The sequence below is a fragment of the Culex pipiens genome, chromosome 3, assembly GCF_016801865.2.
Source record: "Culex pipiens pallens isolate TS chromosome 3, TS_CPP_V2, whole genome shotgun sequence".
Taxonomy (NCBI): domain Eukaryota; kingdom Metazoa; phylum Arthropoda; class Insecta; order Diptera; family Culicidae; genus Culex; species Culex pipiens.
The window spans coordinates 180070650-180095642 of NC_068939.1; the positions used below are offsets into that span (position 1 = coordinate 180070650).

At 34.5% G+C, this 24993-nt stretch overlaps 2 protein-coding genes across 2 annotated transcripts in view; one reads left to right on the plus strand and one right to left on the minus strand.

Annotated features, from left to right (window-relative positions):
• Nucleotides 1–24993, plus strand: part of LOC120421442 (protein sidekick-1-like) — a 92007-nt gene that overhangs the window by 5207 nt on the left and 61807 nt on the right. The gene's annotated exons all lie outside the window — the stretch shown is intronic.
• Nucleotides 723–6719, minus strand: LOC120421440 (uncharacterized). Its single transcript, XM_039584647.2, has 4 exons — nt 5989–6719; nt 5047–5706; nt 3995–4302; nt 723–1836 (listed from the first exon to the last, which is right to left on the minus strand). Exons 1-4 carry the CDS (start codon nt 6641–6643, stop codon nt 1351–1353), a joined length of 2109 nt encoding a protein of 702 aa, XP_039440581.1. The 5' UTR covers nt 6644–6719; the 3' UTR covers nt 723–1350.

Here is a 24993-nt window from a genome sequence, read left to right on the forward strand (position 1 = left end):
GTGGGACCAGCGATGGAAAAAAATCAAAAGTTCATTTTTCTCAAGCGATTTTCAATCAGCGATGAAATAATTCTTCTTCCGAACTGTAAAAAAATCATCGCCAATGATTCTTCGCTCCATACGAAATGAAACATCGAAAGGATTTTTTTTTTTGTTGCCCTTCGATATTTCGTTGGTGTTTCGCCTGATTGAAATTCATTCATTTTCGGCTTCATCTCCCAGAGCGAGCATGAATTTTCTCTCTCAGTTGATGAAATACGAGAACATCAAGCCCTCGTGATGTTGCCGTTTGTAGGGTGAAATTACCGATTTTTGACGGTTATCTTATTGTTATTTTTTTCAAATTAAATTTGCTGTAATGTACCAAACACTGTTTCTTTTTAATAAAATAAACAAAATTGTTAGGTTAACTGTGAATATAAATTAATATTAGTAATTGTTAAGATTATCAGTTCCTATTTAGACTGAAACATGTCAACAATATCAACTTTTACTCTATGCAATCAAAACAAAATCACACTGTTTTGATAGAATCTACCTAGGCGATATTCTAAGAATGTTGCGATCAAAGAGGCGCTCGCCCAACCTCAGCGGGCCCGTAAGCTGGTGTTCCTGGTAATCCATCCACCCCTTGGCATCCGCTAAACAAACCAGCAACTCCTGGTGACCCCAAGCTGAAAACGATCATGAGCTTCGACCGGCTTCCCGTGCAACCCCAAATTGTCCATAAGGAATCCTCGGAACTCCCAACCCCGGTTCTTGAGCCAATGAACCGTGTAATAAGTGACATGCGCAAATGACGTAGCTTTGTTCCAGGGATGAATGAAAAAAAAAAACGAAGTTGACTTTATAGCTGTCGGCCACCATTGCTAGTACCAACCACTAGTGTCTTCCTTTTTAACTACAAGGACTTCGCCGCCCTGGGCTCCTAAGTGTATGAAAGTATGGCACGGAGCGACGGCGCCGAATACCCATATTTACACAAAGAATTTTAGAGCGCCCGCCGCGGGATTCGAACCAGCAACCTCTGGATTGTGAGCCAGTGCGCGGTCCGATTGATCCACACGGGCGGGACCTCTTGTATTATTTCCAGGGCTGTGGAGTCGGGTTCGGAGCCGGAGTTTGTGGTGTCGGATCTCGTTTGAGGAGTGGAGTCGGAGACGGCTTATTTTCAAACTTTGAATAGGAGTAGTGGTTGAAGCTAGAGTTGGTTGAGCTGGGTCTTATTTATGAATCATAAAACAATCAGCAGCATACCAAATTAATATTTATTTGTATTTCAATTTATTTTAAAGAGAATTGAACAGTATCACATTACAGGTTGCTTATAGTTACAAAATCGAAATGAACTTAAATTTCATTATCCAAAATCTGCACAACACGAGGCAGCAAATCAGGGTTGAGTTTCAGGATCATCAAATCTTGAATGCGTGGGTCAGACAACCGCTGTCGCAGATCACTAAGGATGAGTTTCAATGCACTAAAAGATCGTTCAATGATGACTTGGGTAGATGGCGCTGAAAGAACCACCATGGCTAAGCGATACAATTCCGGCTGACCCGTCCGCTGCTTCATCCAGTATTTCATTACGTCGAATTGTTGGTTCTCCAATAACACTTTTGGCTGAAACTCTAACTCCTTAATCAGCCGGTGAATCTTGGCCAACGGCTTGGTGACTGGGGCATCCTCCACAACAGCGTCCTTTTGGAAATATGTGTCCAAATACTGTTTTATGAAACTATTCGTTTCAGTCGACGCGTCGCTGCTTGCCGGTTCCTCGTCTTCCTCGGTGCTATCGATGGCATTGAGCCGTGTCCATAATGTCAGCAAGAACCGCTGAAATATTTAATTCAGATTATTAGATTTAATCACAAAAACTCAAAAACTACGATTAGGATCTATTTACAAACAACGTGGACACTTTTTACCATTGTGAACAATCGTCAACTAATCCCTCCCTACCGAGCTAACTGGCCCTTAAATTTTATGGCAAAGGGACCATCCATAAAACACGGGGACACCTTAGGGAGGGGGGGGGGGGGGGGTGTTGGCGATTGTCCACGCTCCATACAAAAAAAGATTTTTTTAGTATGGAAACTGTCCACGATAGGGGGGGGGAGGGTTGAGGTATCCAAAAAAGTGTTCACTTGGTTTGTGGATGTTCCCTAAACAAGTTTCTAAATTGAGTAATTTTATAGAAATTCACAAATCTTTCGTCAAATTTTAAAGTTGTATTTCTATTTTAATTAAGCAGGTATTTTTTTTATTGGCCATTAGGGTGACCTACACCGTGCTAGGTTAGGTTAGTTAGGTTTTTGCTCTTTCTTGAAAAGCTGAGAAAATTTCCTATATATTTTATTTTTAAATCGGGTTGGTGCCAATCGAACATCATTTTTCAGAGTGCATGGAATTGTACGAAAATAAAAAAAAAATCGATGATAACGATTGTTTCTAAGTGTCACCTAATTAGCTTGAAATTCGTCGGCTGTGTGATATCTTGTGGCATAGACCATTTTAGTCGTTGATACATAATAAACACTCCAAGATGCTTTAACCCAATTTTGGGAACTCAATTCCGTTTCCCGAATATCGCAATACACACTTGTGACATAGACCAATTTATCATCAAAATGATCGTGCACACTTGTGACACGATTCATGTTGTTGGAAAATGTGGAAAAGTTTTCGTGTTTTTCACAAATTAATGTTGATACACATTTTCTAAAGGCAATGCAATCTATTACTATTGATTTAAACCTATTTTAGTTTGTATGGGAATTCTGTGCACACTTGTGACACGTAGTACAATTATACTTTCGAAACACACTTCAAGTTTGTGTGACACTTGTGACACGTGCTTTTTAGATTTTTGTTTACATTATTTACACAGAAAAAAAAGTTGAATTTTGAAAGGTTTCAAATTTGGTTGGTTGAATATAACCTCTTTTTTGTGTAATATTACTTAAAAATGTGAAAAATGTGAACCTGATGAATATTCAACAAAAACTGATGAAAATTCATGATTTTTAGGAGAAAAATTTATCACTTTTTTGCCACAAAATCTGTCATCATTTCCTGATGAATATTACCATCATTTTTTTCTGTGTACTGTATCTTTTAACTGGTGTAACCAAATTAGTTGAAACTTAGAGCGATAGTATACAAACCGATTGCTTCAAAAAGTTTGACTCTAGCATCCATAGTTTTGAAAATATTTATCATCAAACTTTAAAATACGATTTTCTCGAATTGTACTAAATGGTCGTTGTCACAAGATAGCAAACAACAGACGAGTTAGCAATTGACGATATCTCGGAATGTATTGGTCAGAATTTCGATGTTAAAAAAAAATAAACTTTTGTGAAATTTTCTGATCTTTTGTTTTTTCAGGGGTGCTCTTCTTTCAAGAAGTGTTTTTAAAAATTGCAATTTTTCGGACCACCCTAACACGACGTAGGTCACCCTAATGGCCAAACAAAACAATACGTGTCTAATTATTTCGGTCAAGGAACCCCCAGAAAAATGTTGAGCCGGATGGAGAACTTTTTTTTCGAATCATGCTGTTTTCGATTGGAATTGCGGTTTTTATGAATAATAATCTTTTTTCAAAATACAGAATTTCAAACCAGCCCACAAAGTTTTATGCAGCATTTCATTGAAAAAGTAATGATGTTTTTTCGACATATGGAATCCATGGAAAAGTTTCATTTAAATCATAAGAATGAATATTAAAAAATCGCGAAAAAAATTGCGAAATCTTAGAGAACTACACTCAAACCCCGATGGTTTGACACATATTTTTTTCAAACGAACGGGGTCACTTTTTAGTTTGACACGGAGCTCATACACATTACCAAACGAAGTGAGTGTCCCGTGTAAAAATGACAGTTCGTCTCTTCTAGTTTGACAAACCTACAATGGACCTTTTGAATTGTTTTGCTAGAGGGAGTGTGGTGAAAAAGGTTTTGGGTGGGATGTAACGGGATGTAATTACCTGAACTGCTTCTTTGTCTTCGGTTATTATTTTTCCCGAACCGATATAGTTAAATCGCGGATCAAAGTAGAGAGCGGCCTTGAATTGAATTGTCTCCGTAAGCTTCTTGAGGCGTTGTTCCATTGCGGCTAATAACTTTACCGCCAATTTATTGTTTTGCAAATTAAATAGCGATGCCTGGCAAATGATCCACTGCGCGTAAAACTCAGAAAGTGGAACGTGTTCACGCTGCAGATAGATGGTCAGTCGGAAAACTGGTTCAAGCGCCTCACAATACTCGTTAATAAATGTCCAATGTTTGGAAAATTCTATAAATAATAAAAAGAATAATCAGATAGGAAAACTGATCACAAGGTAGATTACAAGAAAACCTGTGATGCATGTGGGTCATTCTCCGCCAACTCACACAGAAGCCCTCTTCGATTTTCGTAAAAAAACATCACTTTCACAAAACTTTTTTTGTAAAATTATGATATCTCGTGAAAAATACATACAACCCTTATTGTTTATATATCATATAAATTTCAAAGCAATGTTACAAGAAAATCGAAGAGGGGTCGCGGCAACTTTTTCCGATTTTGTGTGAGTTGGCGGAGAATTGCCCATGTAAGAAGGAAAACGAAACAATACAAATTAGGAAGGTAAAACCGATCATATAGGGGAAATATACCCATTTTAATCACTCTAAGCCGTTCGACCAATTCTCATCACTTTTGCCGTTTTCCGCTATTAAATCAACATTTTCAGATGTTTCATCAATGGAGAGTTGCTTGCTCACTTTTATTTGAGCTATTTAATACTTTGGAACAGTCAAAAACACTTTATAAAAGCTGTAATTCGTTATCAAAGTGTTGATAGGCCGATAATAGAAATAGGCTGAGAAAGGGTATAGTTCCCCTACGATGAGGGAGGAAAAACTGATCATGAAGAGACTGGGAGGGAAAACAGATAATAACAGAGAGGATCAAGAGTGGGAGAGAGAACCAAACATGAGGGGGAGGAAAACAAATACTGAGGGGAGTAGGAGTATTTAAATAGTCAACTGCTCTTACCAAGTTCGCTGAATTTGTTCTCCAGCATCAAATAAAAGGCACGTTGATCTTTGAGCGCTTTAAGCATAAGGAAAACTGCATTCCAGCGGGTAGCGTTGGAAATAGGAGCGAACGATCCTTTTTCATTCACGAAAGTCTCTCGATACTTGATGAGGCGAGTGTTCTTCACCAATTTTTTTATGACTTCAATCCTTTTCGTCGATTTCTTAAGGACATCCCACACGGCCAGCTGACAAGAGTGTGCAGCACAACGGGTGCCTTCTAGGTCGTAGTCTGCTTCGCTGATCTCTAGATCATCCGCCGCAGGTTCTTCTGACCAATTTACAATCTCCTCGGCTTGATCGTCTTCGCTCTCCGAACCGTCTTCGTCCACCTCTGCCTCGTCCATCGCGTCCATGTCCATAATCCTCTGAGGTCCGACCGACGCCAAACATTCCTCAACTTCCGCGATTTCCGCGGTCAAAAGATCCGACGATCCTTCTTCGATCATTTTTTTCAAAATGTATCCCAGCTTACGAATTGATGAGTTAGCATTTGGGGCGTTGTCCGATACCACAGTGTACAATTGGAGTGGCTTCACGTTGTAATTATCGATCGCTTCTTGCTTCATTGTTTCAGCAAGGAACCGTGCAGTTTGTCGATTTATTACCTCTTTTATCGCTGTAATTCAAAATGCAAAAATAAGTTACCACGTACAACATCATCGCAGTACAACCCTGCCAATTGAACAACGCGATTTAACAAGAGAAAATGTTTGAAATATGTATTGCTTTCAAAGTTAGTTTTTTTCAGTGTCTAATCATTTTAAAGATTATTAAATAAAAAAATATATATATAACATAAAAGCTGTCTATTATCAAGTGTCAATCAAACGGTGTCCAACTACCGGGTTTGTACTATGGTAAGGGCTGCCCAGCTGTAAAATCAGAAACGGTGACTTACCAAGAGATCTCACCACCACTTTGTGCTGAGCCTCGTCAAAAAACTGTGCCGAAATCCCAAGAGAGTGGTGATTCCTGCGGGTTGCACTGTCAATCAACAAATTGACCGACTTCCCAGAGACCTGCTCCTTGATCAAACCGCGCATGATTCCTGCTGCTTGTGTCACAAGATCCGCCATATTCTTCCGGTTCATGGTGAGCTGAAATGCTGACCACGTTGGTTGGACCAGGCTCTGGAACCCAGACCACTCCGGGTACTGCAGTGGAAGTGCGTTTGTTGTTACAAGCTGAAGCGTTCCCAACAACACCTGCTGGCGGTCCAGCTCAATCGATACTTTGGCCTTTTTGCCTCTCTTGGCGGGGGTGCCGGCAGACGGATTGATGGGAGGTTCCTTGCTTGGTCCAGGGTTGGGGGACATGCTCATTTCTGCCGCGAGCCGCTTGTTGTTAGACGTTGCCGGAGGAATCTCGAGATACTCGAGCCTGTCCGGGTGCTTCGTGCGGAGGTGGCGCAGAAAATTGCCGTGGTTGAACGCCCCTTTCTGCACATGTCCACATCCCGGCGCCGCAATACACTTATGCTCTGTATGCTCCGCATTCGATTCCACCGCTTCCTCCACTTTTGCTTTTAAAGTTCGCTTCCCCTTAGCTTCCATTTCGAATTTTTTTCAGAAATTAATGCGCTGTGGCAAAGCTCGAACAAAGACAGATTGAATTTTGACAGTTCTATGAAAGTTCATTGAGAGAGTATGCTCGCTCGCGGATGCATTCATGAATGTGTCAACCGAGTCTTTCGATGAATTCTCTCGGGTAGATTTTTCTCTCTTTGGAGTTTTCAATGCGGTGAGTGAACTGAAAAAAAATCTATGATTTGAGTTTTTTTCTTCGAGCGATGAAACTAGGAATGAATTTCGCATCCGATTTTTTTTTGTTTGAATCTATAACGAAGAAAATCTCTCAAGAGTGCGAAATGATCTTCTTTTGATGAAGATTATTCCATCACTGCGTGGGACGAACAAATGCACTTTGATGTGTTCGTCCCGCATTCTTTCGCTCGGTGTGTTTGACAGTTCGTGAAACAATAGAGTGTGACAGTTTTAGACATTTTTAGAGAAACATTTATTAAAAATATTTTTTTGCTGAGTATTTTTTTATTATCTAAAAAAGTTACGACCGAAATAATTTAAATTACACGGTCTCAATAGTTTGTCATTTCAATTTTCTAAATTTCATAAATTGACCACCCTTATGATGCCATCATTGGTGACCCAAGGTGCCATCCCATGTGTGTGTGTGTGTGCGGAAAAATCTTTTTGCTTGTTTGCAAAGTGCAATCGCGTGCATTTTGACGACTCTTTTCTGGCAATTGTTCAAGTTTGTGCTTCCAGAAAAGAAATAATTCTTAAGAAAAAAGAGGCATTGTGTGTTTGATAAACCGTAGCGCATACCGGGTTTGGTGTTGAATAATATTTATATTTTGTGTACATAAAAATATAAAAGACACATCTTGCAAACTATTCAATGCTTAGTCTGTGAGTTGAACAAGTTTATCCCAAATATTTTTGAGAATTTCTGTATTTTTCTCCAGTTCACGACTGTCAAGAATGCTCAATATTGATAATTACTTCATTTTCATCAAAACGAGTAATGTAATTTGTTAGAGATCTTCAAGTGAATTCTCTCAAACACCACAATAATGGTTTATGTACAGGAAAAAAAGTAAAATTAAAGCGAACCACTTGGCCCTGTGCCTGAAGTGGTTGGCTGAGTTTGAGCTTTCTCAACAAGGTGGTTTTTCCCACCCGCCCAGTCGATGACCAAGCTGAAGGAGAGCTGAAGGAAAACCACCAGCCAAGATAAAAGGATCGTCCCACTTAATCAAGCAAAACAAAGGAATTAGCTTCTGATAGCGTCTGCCGTGTCTGGCCATGGGCAAAGCCTTGGTCAGAAAATGTGTGGAGGGGTGGTGTGAGCTGGAAGAGGTCAAATTATGATGATGAGAAGGCTGGTCGGCTGGCATACAATGCAACATACCTCCAGGCGCCAACAAGGGGAGAGCCCCGAATAAAGAAGAAAAAAAAACACAGCAAGAAGAAGAAAAGGGGTTCGAGACCCAGTCCAAACTCATCATCGTCATCAGCATCCGAAAGTCTGCCGGGGCGGTTTCCTCGCCTTTGTAAACACAAAAAGGATCCCACACTTCAAATAAGTTTTCCCCTTCCTCCCCCCTTCATGGATCAACGGTGACCGACGGCCATTGAGCACTTTCGGTGAAGTTGATTTATGTAATCTTGGCCGGAGGTTTTCTTCCTGTATTTTTTTTTAAATATTTCTTAATTAATTTTATGAAATTACAAGTTTTTTTTACGATCGTCTCAGAACATCAATATGATATTTGCGTCATTTTTTTCTTTCTAAAATTGAAGTTAATCATGTTCTTCATTTTCTTGGTTGTTTTCTCTCAGAGGTTGTAGGGGAGCTATACCCTTTCTCAGCCTATTTCTATTATCGGCCTATCAGCACTTTAATGATGAATTACAGCTTAAAAATAAAGTAGTAAATAGCTCAAATTAAAGTGAGCAAGCAACTCTTCATTGTTGATACATCTGAAAATGTTAGCGGAAAACGGCAAAAGTGATGAGAATTGGTCGAGCGGCTTAGTGTGATTAAAATGGGTATATTTCCCCTACCTTATCCCAAAACTTGTAAGTTCAATCTTCAATATTTTGAAGCAAAATATTCAAAAATTTCCCGTCCTTTTCAGGGAAAAAGTTTGCTAAAATGTCACTTTTAGATGGAAAAACCTTAAAAACAGTGTCCCTTATCGAGTACTTTGTAATTCAACTTTAAACATAACTTAGGCCGTTACAAATATTTTTTGAAGTTTATGTCCCTTAACTCTGACCAAAGTCGAGAGACGAAGAAGGGGAAGGGGGCAAAATAAGGCCGTTGCAAATATTTAATAATGTTTATGTCGCCGTTCCCCCTCCCCCCCTTTACCTTTAAACCCGGCCAAAAAAATCGGGAATAATAAAAAAAAATTCAAATACTTTAAAATAAATATATTACTGAAAATAATAGTCTGATTAACCAAAAACAATTGGAAAAGCATTTTCCTGTACTGATTATCGTCTTTTGCATGTTTGGATTTATTTAGTATTTTTTTTTATCTTGTTTAAAGCCTCAGCCTACACTACCGCATTTTTTACATCAATGCTCAAATGTTTTGAAAACGTATGGTATATTTTAATATATATACTTAAAATAGTTTATTCAGAAAAGATTCCGCTGCATTTTTTTTCAAATGAAACATTGAAGTTAACCTTAATAGTGGTCATAGTTAAATTAATAGTGTAAAAAAACTTAAAAAAATACACGGACAATGTGTGACTCAGCCCAGTGCTTGTTTTGAAAATATAAATCATGAGAAAAGTCTATCCTACTGAATCAATGTCACCCCGGTTTACGATACCACTAGAGCATACAATTTCCCAGGGTTACGAAATTCCCGGGAAACGGGAAACTTATAACAAATTTTCCAGGAAATCCCGGGAATTCCCGGGAACTTTCAAATTTATTGAATATTATTCTGATCCTTCCTCTGATGTATGTTTTGCAACAATATTGTATAGAACAGCATCTTTAATGTTCAAAATGTGTGTGAGGATCAATGAATGGCTTGAATGCTTTTATAAAATCATACAATTTTTTAAAAACTACATTGTTTGGTTTTATATGCTGTCATTCAAATTGTATCAAATCTAAAAATATCGTTTGTATTTTTATGTTGAAAATTATTTTTCTTTAAATTAACTTTCAAATCAGTGAGTAATATTCATGCTCCATGCTCTACAACCATGAAAATGCTTTTAAATTTGTCACTGTGATCAATTTGAGGAAAAAAGTTTAATAATAAATTTGATGCATAAAGTAAAACAAATTATGCAAAAATTATGTTTTTCATGGCAAATAACTTGTTCTAGAACTTGTCTTGCCGGTTTCAGTCATTCAATCATTGAATGAATCTAAAAAATCTAATGATTTTTAAGGCTGCTGCAAATATTTTTCAAAGTTTTGTCCTCCCAAAAATTAAGGGGCAAAAAAATCTCAATGTAATTTAAAGTGCAATCAGCAGAAAACAATTTAATTTTCAATTATATCAACATGGATCTTGACCATCCGGACATTTATTTTGAAATAATTTATTAACAATGTTTGCAATTAAAATGTTACCAAAAATAAAATAGTTTATTTTTATTCCATTTTTGATTTTTTTTGTCGCACAACAAATAAGCAAGATCTATTCCAAAAAAAAATATTGTCTGAAATAAACCTGAAATGAATCTGATTTTTTTCTGAATAGCTCAATATGAACAGTAGAAATTGAATAAAATCAACTTAGACTGTCTCATTAGGCTGGTACAAATATTTTTAAAAGTTTTTGTCACCCCCCCTTCAAAATTGGCCCGAAAAATCAGGGGGCAAAAAAATATTTTTACAATAAACTTCAAAATTTCAATGAAAATTCAAGTGCAACCAGCTGAAATCAAATAAAAATATATTCTTCTGCGTTTAAAGTCATTTTTAGCATGTTTGGGTTTATTAAAAAATCTTAAGATTTTTTGAAAATTTTTGATGCAAAATCTTTTTTTTCGATACAATTTTTATTTTTGTTAGATCTTAGATTTTTTGAAAACTAATCATTGCAAAACAACTGAACTAGTGTAAAATGCATTTTAAACACTTTTTTCATTGAAATGTGAAGACTTTGGCTTGTTATTTAATTTTTTTTTATTTTTTTTTTGCCCCCCCGCCCCTCCCCCCCTTGACCTCGGCCAGGGCCGAGGGACAATTTTTTTTTAAATATTTGCATTGGCCTTACTTTTTTTGTAAATTTTCAAAACGATGGGCCCAAAAAATTAGGATAATATCTCCGCTTGATTTTCTGGAAATCCCGGGAAATTAACAAATTTCCCGGGATACGGAAAATATTATTTTCCGGGAATTCCCGGTTTTTTTCTGGGATGGGAAATTGGACGCTATAGATACCACTCGATTGAATATTTTTTATCGTTTAAAATCAAATGTTTAATCGTTCAAATTTGAAGCTGAGTAAAAAAAATTCTGCATAGTTTATTTAAAGATTTTTTACATATAATTCAAAAACTTTCGATAATTGAAATTAGTGATTGAGATCATAGCGTAGCCATATAATAAACTAATATTTGATAAGATTAAAGACGGAAACATCGTATACATTGCATCAAAATTTTGCCTTCGTAAGAAATTCTAAATTTGAAGCAAGAGTTCAATTCCGGAGTTTTTTTTTTTGAAAAGGTCCAATAAACCAAATTTCCAGTTTTTGCTTTTTGGGTGTTTTTGAAACCGCCTTAAGTCAGGGGTATTAAAAAACACCCAAAAAGCAAAAACTGAAAATTTGGTTTATTGGACCTTTTAAAAAAAACTCCAGAATTGATGAAAAATACTGGCGAAAAGCATTTAATTTTGTGACTATGTGCACAATTTATATCTCAACTTATTTGATGTAAACTCTTTTGGTTAATTTTTCTTTATTTTTTGCTTATTAGTCCGAACATGTTAAAAAATCTGGAAAAACAAAGAGCATTATTTTGGAAAAAAATCCAATCTAATTATAATAAATTCATTAAAAATCCTAAAAAATCTATCTAAAAAAATGACAAATTTGAGCCACATCCAACGTATCCAAGACACCTAGATTACAATCAATCAAACAAGTGTTTCAATTTAAAAATATATTTTTAGCGATATTTTACCTCTGACATAAACTTGGAATAAAATTTGCAATATCTTTTCTTGAATGAATAAAAATAAAATTCATTGGAAAAATTCAACTTCAAAAATATAAGCAATAATCTTGAACCCAATTCGAAAGACTATCTTCAACGTTTTTTAAACAAATCTTGAAATCTGAAATCATTTCTAGGAAATTACAAATACATTTAAAAAAACATATGATTTTTGTCCATTCAAGACCTAAAAATAATTTTAAATGCATTTTCCTGCATTTAAAATCATATTTAGCATATTTGAGATCGATCAACAATATTTTGTTTGTTTTTTTGAATTCCGTTGTACAGTATTGCAAAAAGTTTATTTTGTCGACAAAAAAAATGTCACCAATACTCTGATATTTTGAAAACTAATGATTGCAAAACATCTGGGCAGTTGTAAAATGCATTTTTTTTTATTTGTTTGCCTCCCCCCCTCGACTATGGCCAGAGTCGAGGGACATGAACTTCATAAAATATTTGCAACGGCCTAAGACAATTGAAAAAAAAAACAAGGGTGAAATCTTGTTCAAACGTTTTTGGATGCAAAATAAAATTGTTAATATAAATTAAAAAGTGTTCTTTTATTTTATATTTTGGCCTCCCCTTTTACGTTTCTGGAAACATAAACTTTATGATTTTTTTAAAATAAACTGCGGATTTGATGTTTTTTGAAGCTTTAAATTATTTTTTTGCAATTCCGTCGTGAAACTACCTACTTTTCCTGTCATTCATGAACGACGAAATAGCCTACTTTTCTGTACCAAAAATAACAGAATAGAATAGCAACACTTTTCAAAATAAATGCTGAAAAGTTCTACTTTTCAGCACTCAAATGGGTGCTGAAAAGTTGAACTTTTCAGCACTTGTTTCGAAAAGTAACACTTTTCAACATTTTTTTGATTTAAACGATTTATTGACAAAATACATGAAAATTTGACAAAAAATTTCACTCAGTGTGTGTTTTTTTGTAATTGCAAAAAATGTTGTATGGAACTCGTTGCAAAACTTGATTTTTTCAGCACTCTTCGTATTTATCCAACTCGGTGAACCTCGTTGGATAAATGTACGACTCGTGCTGAAAAAATCCTCTTTTTGCAACTTGTTGCATAAACTACTATTTCATGGTTGAACGTTTAAGGTTTTTTTTTTAATCTCAATCATGAGGTTTTTTAGTTTTTTAGGAATAATTGTTAAGCTTTTTATTTCTGTTATTTTATTTCATTAACACTTTTTACGATTTGCAATTGCTCAAATCAATAAAAAAAGCTAAAAGAATTTAAGTGCGTTCATCCCAGGATTACCTGGGATTATTTCAAAACCGGGAATTCCTGAATCCAGGGAATTTAATTTTTTCCCGTTTTCTCGAAATCAAAAAAACAATTTGTATCATTGGTCCGTAAAATCAGATTTTGTTGTGAAACTACTGGAATATTAAAATACGATTTAACTAAATTTTAAAGCACTATTTTTTAGCTAACTTGACTGGTGCCGTTCCAATATTATTAAAGTCAGCCCAACAAGTCAGGGAGATGATATTTTTCCGATAAACTGCAGTTAACGAAGTTGAAGCCTAATCTAATGAAAAAAATGTTTTGCGATTTTTATTTTCTGTACTTTGATTTTTTGAATACTAATGATTGTATAACACCTGAAATGCATTGCAAAACACTTTTTCATTCGTATTAAAAATCATAAAAAAATAAATTGCTTACAATATCAACTTGACCTGTTATTTTAAATTTTTATATTTTTTGTAATTTTCTTCGTTTTCACTACTCTTCTTTCTTGTTTTTCAGACATTTTCAATGACTTGATGTCTGCATTTAATTTTTTTTTAAATTTATTTAGCAATCTAAAAGCTTCTGTCCATGTTCGATTTTTATTCAATTTCAAGCTTCAAAACCTCAAAAATGTATATATAAAAAATAGATTTTGTAACCAATTAAAAAGTATCCTGGAATCCCAGGAATTTTGGGATTTTGAAAATATTCAGAATTCAAAACCCGGGAAAATTGGACACTCTATAAAATTCAAATAAAACCTTGAAAATTACAAAATTACTGGCAAGATCCTCATTTTTCCTAATTTGCTGACTTTAGTTGCCGACCTGCTTTCAACACTTTTTGCACTTGAAGTCAAAAAATTTTACAAGAAACCATAAATTTTCAGTATTTTTTACCACAAATGTTTTTCGAACCCCTGCTCCCAAGCAGCTCATCAAGGAGCCGACCACTGCTGCGTTTCTCCTTCATTACCGAATCTAGGGGGCGCCCCCCCCCTTTTGCACCGTCGTCATGCCTTTTCTTTGTTCCTGGCCAAAACCACAAATCTCCCCTGCCGGAGGGAATGAAGCCCAGCCCAAAACACAAAATTAGAACAAAAAGCTCGCTTGTGTGAGATGGGAGAGGTTGAAGGAAAAAAAAGAGAGCAGGCATTTTTAATTTTAGGCGCTTTTGTTTTTGCTGCTTTCCCCCGCCACCAAACTGACTTTGAGCTGCATCGGTTGGAGGCGACACCCCCGCAACAACAACAACCATCGTCAGAAGGGTGGGTGGCGCCATAGCTGGAGGCACCACCAAGTGAGGTAGATCTTCATCCAGACTTTGTCCTGGCGGTAAAGTAATGGGTCCTGTTCAACCTTTTTTTTGGGTTGTGTTTTGGCGCTAAGAAAAGGTTCATTTCAAAGTTTGTTCGGAAATGGCCTGCGGCCTTTGAGGCGGCGGACGGAAAATATCATAAATGAAGGATTGATTAAATGAAACTCTGGGGACGACAATCAACGATGTTTGGAAAATATTTTATTTATGAATGTAAACTCAAAAGGACTGAAAATTATAATTTAAACCCCGAATCCATTCGATTCCATCACAATTGCTAATTTATGAAAGACATTAATTCCCGCAAACTGCAAAACTGCAAAATCCCTCTGTCCAACTACAATCAGCACGCTGTAAACTCTTCCAGCCAATTGCATCCGTTCGTGGGTGGGTGCAAACGGAAAAGTTTTCCAAATCCATACTTTCATCGAAGGATGCGGAAATCTATTTCCTTTCGCGCCACATCGGATTCATTACCGACCGGGGCTCATCCATCGTTAAGTTATTGACAATGGGATTTGTTCGGAATCGAGCAGAGCGGTAATGAATTTTGTTCGGACGCTTCTCTTTCTTCAATTAAGCGTCGTCGTTTTCCCTGGAGAGAGAACACCCACTTCCTGCCCTCCCCTGCAATTCTATTATTTTGACACACCACCAGCAGCAAGAAAAAAAAAGCTCACCAGTGGGTGGGGTTGTTCGGAGCTTTCGCACGCGGAAGCAGCAGCCCAATGGACCAACTTTTGTAATAAATATTAAATCTTTATATCAATTTTCATCCCTTCCACCCCCGCCCAAATCGTCAAAGCGATTCGCAAAAAAGTTTCCTATTTTGCACCTCCTCCCTTGGCCACCCCCACACAACCAATCTGGCCAGTTTTCAGAGAGAAAAGTTTCAACCCCCTCTTGGTGGGGCTCTCGCACGTGGACCAGCCAATAGTTTTCTGTTCTGGGTGTCCTTCGTCCCCTCGCTCTACCGATCTATTTGAAGTTGAATCGTTTTCCTACTTCTTGGGAAGGTATTCCATGCCAAATTACAAACTTCAATTAATGATATTGCCTTAAAAAAAAACTAAAAAAATCTCAGTCTTCAATGACTGATAAAAATCTTTAAAATTATGTTTAGTGCGTCCATTCCAAGAAATCCTGACACAAACTTCCCGGTTTCTACCAAAAAGAAATCTGGATTTCTCAAATACCGGGATTTTTCTTATTTTGGCCCGGTTTCCCGAAATTCAATAATCTAAATATAGTTTTTTTTGAATGATTTATAATTTCTTACAAAAAGCATAGTATAGTCAGTGCAAACTTGATTTTTCGAAGCCTCGATTATCCGAAGATTTGTATGGGACTTCGAATAATCGAATCACGAACAAAAACTTGTTTTTTTCTTTTTCTTGTTTTTCACATCAATTTTCACCTCATTTTAGTAAAATTTTAATTGTTAATTGCATATTAAAAATAAAATGCATTTTTTTTTATTATTTCGTCACCGCCATATTGGCCGCCATTTTGGATTTGAAAATTCTAAACCACTTAAGCGTAGTTTAGAATAATACAAAAATAATACAACAAAATTGTTTTTTTTTCTTGGTTCGATTATCCGAACTGAAATTTTTCCGAGGTCTTCGGATAATCGAGTCGAACCCAGAACCATACCGTAACCAGTCAATCACGGTCGGTCCCTTGAATTAAACAAATAATTATGTCACAAAATAAACTTATTTTTTTAAATGTATATCTAGATGATAACAAAAAACACCTTTCGGCACATATTTATTCAATTCCCTAGGGAAAAAAGTAACTGTGCAATTATGAGCCAAATCGGTTAACACAATTTCAATTTTTTTGCTTTTATCTAGGGTTTTAAAATTTCTATTTTTGAATTTCGCCTGTGAATACATTAATAAAAATTATCCCAAAAATGATCGAAATTTTAACTCTATTTTTACAGTAGAGCAATTCTCTACGAAATCTGTTTTTTTAAGGGGTTACTTACATGTAAATCGTCAAAAATGTCCGAGGTTGGTATGAGCACACATTTAAACTATTTTTTAAATATTTTTGGAGGACATTAAAAATATATTTTGATCTATTAATAAAATAAATATGAAGATATTTGGATATACCTTTGCCGAGATATAACTATTTTAAGTTGGCAGTTTCAAAAAACGGGTGCCACGATATCTCAACACTGCTTTGACCAAATCGGCTCAAAATTTTAGTGAAGTTTCGTTGAACCGGTCCTGTGTGCATGACGAAGGCCGATTTTCAAAAACTTAATTCTCAAAAAAGATAAAAATATTTTTATGTTTTTCATAAAAAAATCGTCAGTTTTTGATTTTTGTATTTTTTAAAAAAGCAAAATTTCAAAATCGGGCTTCGTCATGCACATGGAATATGTCTTGAGAGTCTTCACCTCAAATTTCAGCCAATTTGGTCCATCCCGACTCGAAATATCGTGGTACCCGTAAATTAACTCGGTGTTTACAGAAAAACGTTTACAGTTCGCTTTGCGCATGGCAAAATTATGAACTTAATTCGTCTCTTACTCAGTTCAGTCACGAAATATCTTCATGAAACTTTTAGGAGTGATTGAAAATCATCTTTTAAGTGAATTAAGTGAATTTTCTGTAATATGAAATTTTGTGATTTTCTACATGTATGTAACCCCTTAATTTATATTTTTATATGTTTCCATTCGACTGAAATTTTTTAGTGCTTTAGTGCCAAAGAAGCCATTTTGCATCATTACTTTGTCCATATAATTTTCCATACAAATTTTGCAGCTGTCCGTACAATAATGATTTTGAAAATTCAAAATTCTGTATCTTTTGAAGGAATTTTTTAATCAATTTGGTGTCTTCGGAAAAGTTGTAGGTATGAATAAGGACTACACTGAAAAAAAAAATAATAATACAAGGTAAAAAGTTTTGGGTGATATAAAATTTCACTTTTTGTAACAAAAACTTGCTTTGCAAAAAAAGATTAATTTTATTTTTTTTTTCTGATATGTTTTAGAGGACATCAAATGCCAACTTTTCAGAAATTTCCAGAACAGGCAAAAAATCGTTGACCGAGTCATGATTTGTTTAAATCAATACTGATTTGTTAAAAAAATTGAAATATTGGTCGCACAAATTTTTTCAACTTCATTTTTCGAAGTAAACTCTAATTTGCAACCGTTTTCAAGTTAAAGACAATTTTAAGTAACTATTTTGGAAAGAGTCGCAGTTTTTCTTTTTTTTAATTAGTTCCCATGCTTGCCCGATTCTGAAAACATATTTTTGAATGTTGAAAATATTGTTTTCGGAAAGATCGGTAAATTTCACGAATGCATCATATTTAAACATTGAAAATCGGTCCATTATTTGCTGAGATATCGACATAAGGAAATGGTGGATTTTTTTGTGAAACTAAGAAAACATCAATTTTCCTGTTTTTAAATATTTATATAGAAATATCTCAGCAACTAAGGGGTGTATCAACAAAGTTCATTAAAGAAAAAATATAGAGAATTTTCTTAGCTTTCAAACCTATATTGTTTCTAAAGTGGGCAAACATGTGCACTAATTTTAAAAATTGAACAACTGCGATTATTTTCAAAAAAATGAAAAAGGTGCACTTTATCAAACTGTCATTAAAGTACTGTTTCATTGCAAATTCGCTTTGACATCAAAAATTTTTGCGACCAATATTTCCATTTTTTGAAAAAAATAGTATTGATTCAAAACAATCATAATTTGATCAAATAATTTTTGCCCATTCTGGAAATTTCTGAAAACATATCAGAATATTAAATAAAATTAGTTTGTATTTGCAAATCAAGTTTTAGTGACAAAAAGTGAAATTAAAATCACCAAAAAATTTTACAGTGTTTTACCAACAACTTTGCCGAAGACACCAAATAGATTAAAAAATTCCTTCAAAAAATACAGATTTATGAATTTTCATACATCATTTTTGTATGGACAGCTGCCAAATTTGTATGGACAATCTAATGGTGCAAGATGGCTTCTTTGGGCATTTCGAAGGCACCAAAAAAGTTTCATCCGAATTATAAAATGCAAAAAAAAAAACGAATGACCGAAATCTCAAAGAATGGCTCACCTACAACTTTGCCGGAAACAACTATTCGACGTCATTTTTCTTCACAAGATATAGACTTTTTCATTTTAACCTACCATTTTGGTATGGATAGCTGCCGACTTTGTATGGAAAAATATCATTTCCAAATTGACGATAGAATATCACTTTTTTTGGCATCCGAAGGTACTCACAAAGTATCAGTCAGATTACAAAAAGCAAATGAAAACGGTTAGCTGAAATCTCTGTGAATTGCTCTACTGTAAAATCAGGAATCAAAACAAAAGAGCTGTATAAAAATGAAAGCATACCACGTGGAATGATGTAGAAAACAATTTAAGATACTTTTTGTTGTACAATGTACTATAATACATGAAAAGAATAACAATATTAAAATATTAATATCCTGTTTTTTTCTAAATAAAAAAAAACCTCAATTTATGCTGAGAATTGCTTCACTGCATTTTTTTCAAAAGATTTTATCAAATCAGTTTAACAAAAGACGATTTTTTTTGGAAATGTATGTTGAACTGATTCAGCTAATTGATTTTCTTTTTTTTAGTGGATTTTGAATAGAAAAAATGTTGAAAATTGCAATTAAAAAATTAATGGAGTTTAATTCTGGTGATGAAATTGAGTTATTTCAATAATGTTTCTAGACCTCTATTTTCAAAAAAAGACTGCAACTTCGGATGGACAACCACCGATCAGAAAGTTCCGGTCTCGTAACTCCGGCGAACATTTCAAGTCCGATTGCCATTTCCGGCGAAAAAGGGCTGGCGGTTCTCGACGATGCCGAGATTGAAAAGTTTGGCTCTCGCTGGCAGCGTGAAATTGAAATAAATTAATTACCAACGTTTTAATATTGGCAGTGGAGGGGAGGGTTGTTGCAGAATGGATTGTTCTGATATTGCCGGAAAACGCAATTTTGAATTTGCTGCAAAAAATCTTCTTAATACGCTTGAAGTTAATTTAGTGCAGTTGGTTGATTTTCAGGGAACATACAAATCGAAACCACTGTGGTTATTTTTTCATTTTCAAGGAATTAATGTTGCATAATGGGCATTATTATTTGAAACATTATTTTGACAAAACACAATTTCATCGTGTCAAAAGCCAATTTTAAGTTTTAGTGACCAGCAAAGCTCCAAAATATTAATTAAATTTAAATCTTTTTAAATGTAATTTTCCATTCAAAGGCAGCAGCAATAAATTATTTACAGAAATAAATGCGTTGTGCCCCATCAAAACTCCTCATTAGCCTGAACAGAGCCCCAAACCGAACCCCATCATCGAACACAGATTGTTCCGTGCGTGTGTGTGTCTGTCTAATTTCGAGCGCCAATTATAATTTGATTTTCGCTCACTGATCGAAGCCAAATTAGAGTTTCGAAACCCTCCACCTCCGCTCGCGCGCAAAACAGTGTCCCACGTGTCGACAGAGCAGTAATTAAAATCGCAAAACTGTACGCACACTTATAGTGGGGGGGAGAGTCGTTTATGCGCGGTGGGTTTGATTTTGTTTTTGCAATTTTGATGAATTTTCATCAGTTTCTGGTGAATATTCGTCAGGTTCACATTTTTACACATTTTTTAAGGTTATATTACTCAAAAAAGAGGAAATATTCAACCTATCAAATTTTCAGCATTCCAAATTGAACTTTTTTTTTTGCTGTGTACCAACCTTTACCATTTTTGACAATTTACGTGTATGTAACCCTGTAAGACATTTTAAAGTGATTTATTTTGGGACCAAAGATCAAAAAAGACGTAAAATATTAGAGAATAAAATATTTTCATAAATTCATCGATATTTAGCAATTTTATGACATTAGAATAACCGTGTTTATGAACATTATGAAGCAATTGCATGAAACTTTTTTTTTTTAAATAACACAAGTAAGTTGTTAATTTATTATTTTTTTCTATAATTGTTTGTTCTCAAAACTCCATTTCCCCCCTCCTTTGTAGTGTTCACGGACTACATATTTTAGTCAAGCCTTATTTCTTGATGTGATGTTTTTAATTTTTTGGTAGAATCAATCTTACGATAATATGTTGCATGAACTTTTCTGAATAAATCATTTTTAATGTCAATAAAATTTCATTAGAAAGTGATTTACTATAACAACAATTTATATTTATTTCAAACCAAGATCAAAACAAGCATCACAACTTTTCTTTTTTTACAAAGTGGCCGCATGTTTTTCACAACTAGAACTGCTAAATTTTGTTTGGAATCTAGATATACAGCAATTCCTCACGAAAACAGCATTAGGGTGACCTACGTCGTTTTAGGGTGGTCCGAAAAATTGACATTTTTGTCGATTTTTGCAAAAACCACATTTTTGAAAAAAATATAACTCCGCACTATTTCAACCGATTTTAGCTGTCTTGAGTGCAATCAAATGGGTATTAGACAGGCTTTTGAGGAAAAATATTCTAAATTTTCAAATATCTAGCCTTACATTTGAAAAGGTCAAATGAAAACTTAAAATGCTTAAATAATTTCGGACCACCCTAAGGATCACCCTAATGGCCAAACAAAATAAAAATCGGGTCTAATTATTTCGGCCAGGGAACCCCCAGAAAAAATTGAGCCTGATCGGAGGACTTTCTTTTCGAATCATGCTCTTTTCGTGGGGAATTGCTGTACATTCATTTTGTTTTTGATATTGTTTTAAAATAAATAAATTCAAAATCTCAAAAAACTTACAGTGATTTTATGTAAATTCCTCAAAACTGGTGGTCTTAATTGAACTAATTACATAAATTTTCTATTTAACCCAACTCGGCACTCGATCTTAAGATTTTCAAGATTGGATTTTTAAAAAGCATAAGAAAATAGAACTCTTGACATTTAATCAAATTTTTAGGTTGAAAGTGTGACTGGTTTTATGTGACTCTGCCAATGAATTTTTTTTTGTATAATTGCCATTTTGCTGGAATAGATTTTGGCTTTGTTTTTCTCGAACATTTTTTATATTTTCATTAGTTTCTATATTTATATAAAATAAGTAATTTTTGTATTTTTTCCAGACTATGCCTTTACGCATTTTTTTACAATTCGTATCGATCTAAAGTTAATGAATGAGAAAAACCAAAAAAAAATAAAAATTTGCTGTAGAGACATGAAAAAAAAAACAAATTAGGAACAATGTGACAGGATAAGCAAAATAATTTTGAGCATTTCTTTACGGAATCGGTCTTTTTTTAATTTTTAAGAAAATTTTATGATTTTTTATTTCACTTTTTGTCAGTTAAACTTGATTTGCAAAAACAATAATTCTTTTTTTTTAAATTGTTGATATGTTTCAGGGGACATCAAATGCCAACTATTCAGAAATTTGCAGAATATGCAAAACAAAATATCAGAGTTTTACATCCAATACTGACTTTTAAAAAATGGAAATATTGGCCGCGAATTTTTTAAACTTCATTTTGCTATGTAAAATCGAATTTGTAATCAAAAAGTATTTTAAGAAATTTTGATAACGTGCACCGTTTTCAAGTTTAAGCGATGTTTAGGTAACTTATTTGAAAAAAGTCGCAGTTATTCATTTTTTTATTAGTTTTTTATAATGTTTGCCCACTTCTGCTAATTTTTTTTTGAAAATCTAAGAAAATTCACTATATCAGGTTTTTTGAATTTTGCTGATAAGACCCTTAGTTGCTGAGATATTGCCATGCAAAAATTTTAAAACAGAAAAATTGAAGTTTTCTAAGTCTCACCCAAACAATCCATCATTTTCTTACTGCGATACCTCAGCAACTAATGGTCCGATTTTCAATGTTAAAATATGAAACATTTGTGAAATTTTCCAATCTTTTCGAAAAAATACTTTAAGATTTTTAAAATAAAGACTAACATTTCAAAAGGGGCAAACATTTAATATTGCGCCCTTTTTAAATTGGTTTAAAAATCAGCTTCTAAATTTTTTTTTTTAAAGTTGTGCAAACATGTGCACTAATTAAAAAAAATGAAAAACTTCTGCTATTTTCAAAAAAGTTACCTTAAATGGCTTTAACTTGAAAATTCTGCCCTTTATCCAAATTTCACTTAAGTACTTTTTGATTACAAATTTGATTTTACATCTAAAACCCGAGCAGGGGTAAATAACACGGGAATACCAAATTTTGGTATAACTTGGGCAAATAAGAGCGACCAAAATGTGCCCTTGGTTGCCCAGTAATAGATGGTAAAATACCATGAAATCATACCAAAATCTTGTATGTGTAAGGGCACAACAATACCAAACCATGTTATTCCAAGGGTAAAATAATACCTCAAAATAATACCATTTCAATACCAAGTTGAGGTCTTCTGGATTTTTGAACATTGCTTGAATACCAAAACTTGGTATTGCCATGGTTTTATTTTTAGGTTTTCCCGCGCCCTTGGAAAATCATATTTTGGTATTTCTGTGGTCTTTCACATACATGATTTTGGTATGATTTCATGGTATTTTACCATCTATTACTGGGCAACCAAGAGCACATTATGGTCGCTGGTATTTGAACAAGTAATACCAAAATTTGGTATTTTCATACCATTTTTAGAGCAGCAGTTGCAGTTAGTGAAAAAACGGAAATTATTCATATGCAACAGCCAAATCTACTCACCTGATGATTCCATGTTGTTATTAGTGATATTCTTCACCACACCGAATGCAATTGTCATTGATGAACGGCCTGTGCTTGAAGTTCTTGAAGCTTCTGAAAAATAACAAGATTGAATAATAAGTATTATTAAATTGAAACTGAATTGAAATTCACCAAAATTCATTAATCTGTCGATTGACTCGTTTTTCAAAGTATTTGGTTATCCTGACTTAGAGGTATTTCAACGTTTTTGAAAAAAATATTAGTGGGTATATCACACTAATTTTTAAAATCATCTTTAACATTTTTGGGTTTCAAGGAGGATCGAAGTAGCCATGGGCGTGTTTGGACGTAATTTTTTTTCGCTGCCGTAAATTTGACGTTTTCTTCGGGGTTTTTTTTTCAAGTTATTTCTCGTTGGCATCTTTTGGCCAATTTTTACAAAATTCCACGACGGTTTCGGATTTGTTCTTCGGTTGACTTTATTCTGTAAGAGAATCTTTCTGTGGCTGAAGACAAAAGTGAAGCTCTCCGTGAACCTTTTAGTATGGCGGAACGGTGAAGATTTCCTGATGGTTTCAGCCTTTCCGGCAAAGCCAGAAGCTATTTGCAACCTGCGGAGCCTGTTCCTTCACTTATACAGTCCCTAAATGGAAGCAGATTCTATTTGATTCGGTTCGTCGACTGAAAACTATCAAGAACCCAGAGAAAGTGACGTCAGGCTGTGTCCAATTCCGGTTGCAGGAAAATGACGATTGAAGCTGCTTATTGAAGATATCCAGGTTTTGGTGAGATCTTTCCATAATTTTTTGCAATGTTTTTTTTCCATGCCATACCAATATAAATTATATTCTATTGATTAAATGAAATATCTTTCCTACCCCTTCTCCATCTTCCATTTTCCCAATCCCCATTTCTCCATTTCCACGAACCCCATTATTTTCCAAATTTACACTTACACACCCAACCACAACTGATTCGGAGCGTTTGGTACGGTATGTCCACGCATCCTTCCTCCCCTGTAGATTCTGTGAAATGTGATCCGTTCACAGAATCCTCTCTGCGGTAAACACAACGCAGTAGGGCTGGCCGCTTTAATTTTTGCAATTCATTTTCGGGTGTTCTCGGATGTACTGCAATTATTAATACTGACAAGAAAAGTGCTTGGGGCGTAATCTAATCGCAAGACTTTCCAGCATGCTTTCATCGGACTGGCTGCGTTTGTGTTAGATTAGATTAGATTAGATTAGATTAACATTTTTGGGTTTCAAGTCATTTTAGCGCAAAATTAATTAACTCGTAAAATTTTTTTAACAAATTTCCCATAGTTTCAGAGAAAATTGATGAAACCTTTCAATATTCAAATAATACCAAAATGTGCCATCCTGACTTAGAAAATTTTCCACAATTTCAAGTCATTTCTGTAGGGGGTTTATCAAAAATGTTTTAAATCAAGTTTGAAATTTCCGGTTTCGAATGAAAGCATTCGCTTTGAGACATCATTATAGCGCAAAATTAATTATTTTGTCAAAATTGGTCAAAATTTTCCCATAGTTGCAGAGGAATTTGATAAAATACTGTAATGCCAAAAGAATACCAAAATGTGGTGTTTGATCATTGACAAATTCTGCAATTTTGCAATATCAAAACAATACCTTAAATTGGTATGATACCACATTTTGCTCTTGCATAATCCTTAAGACAAATTTTAAAGGGTCCAGGAATACCAAAATTTGGTATTGATACCAGAGAAAGGTATTATTACGCATTTCCCTTGTTATTTACCCATGCTCGGGAAATGAAGTTAAAAATTGTTTGCGTTCAATATTTCAATTTTTTGAAAAAAAAATCTGTATTGATTCAAAAATTCATAACTCGGTCAATGTTTTTTTTCACGTCTTTCAAATTTCT

Excerpts from the sequence above, each read along its gene's own strand:
- LOC120421440 (XM_039584647.2), bottom strand. The coding sequence starts at position 6,643 with ATGGAAGCTAAGGGGAAGCGAACTTTAAAAGCAAAAGTGGAGGAAGCG. Across the intron at positions 5,707-5,988 it reads AGTGGTGGTGAGATCTCTTG|CGATAAAAGAGGTAATAAAT; the intron begins GTAAGTCACCGT and ends TTTGAATTACAG. Across the intron at positions 1,837-3,994 it reads AAGACAAAGAAGCAGTTCAG|CGGTTCTTGCTGACATTATG; the intron begins GTAATTACATCC and ends TAAATATTTCAG.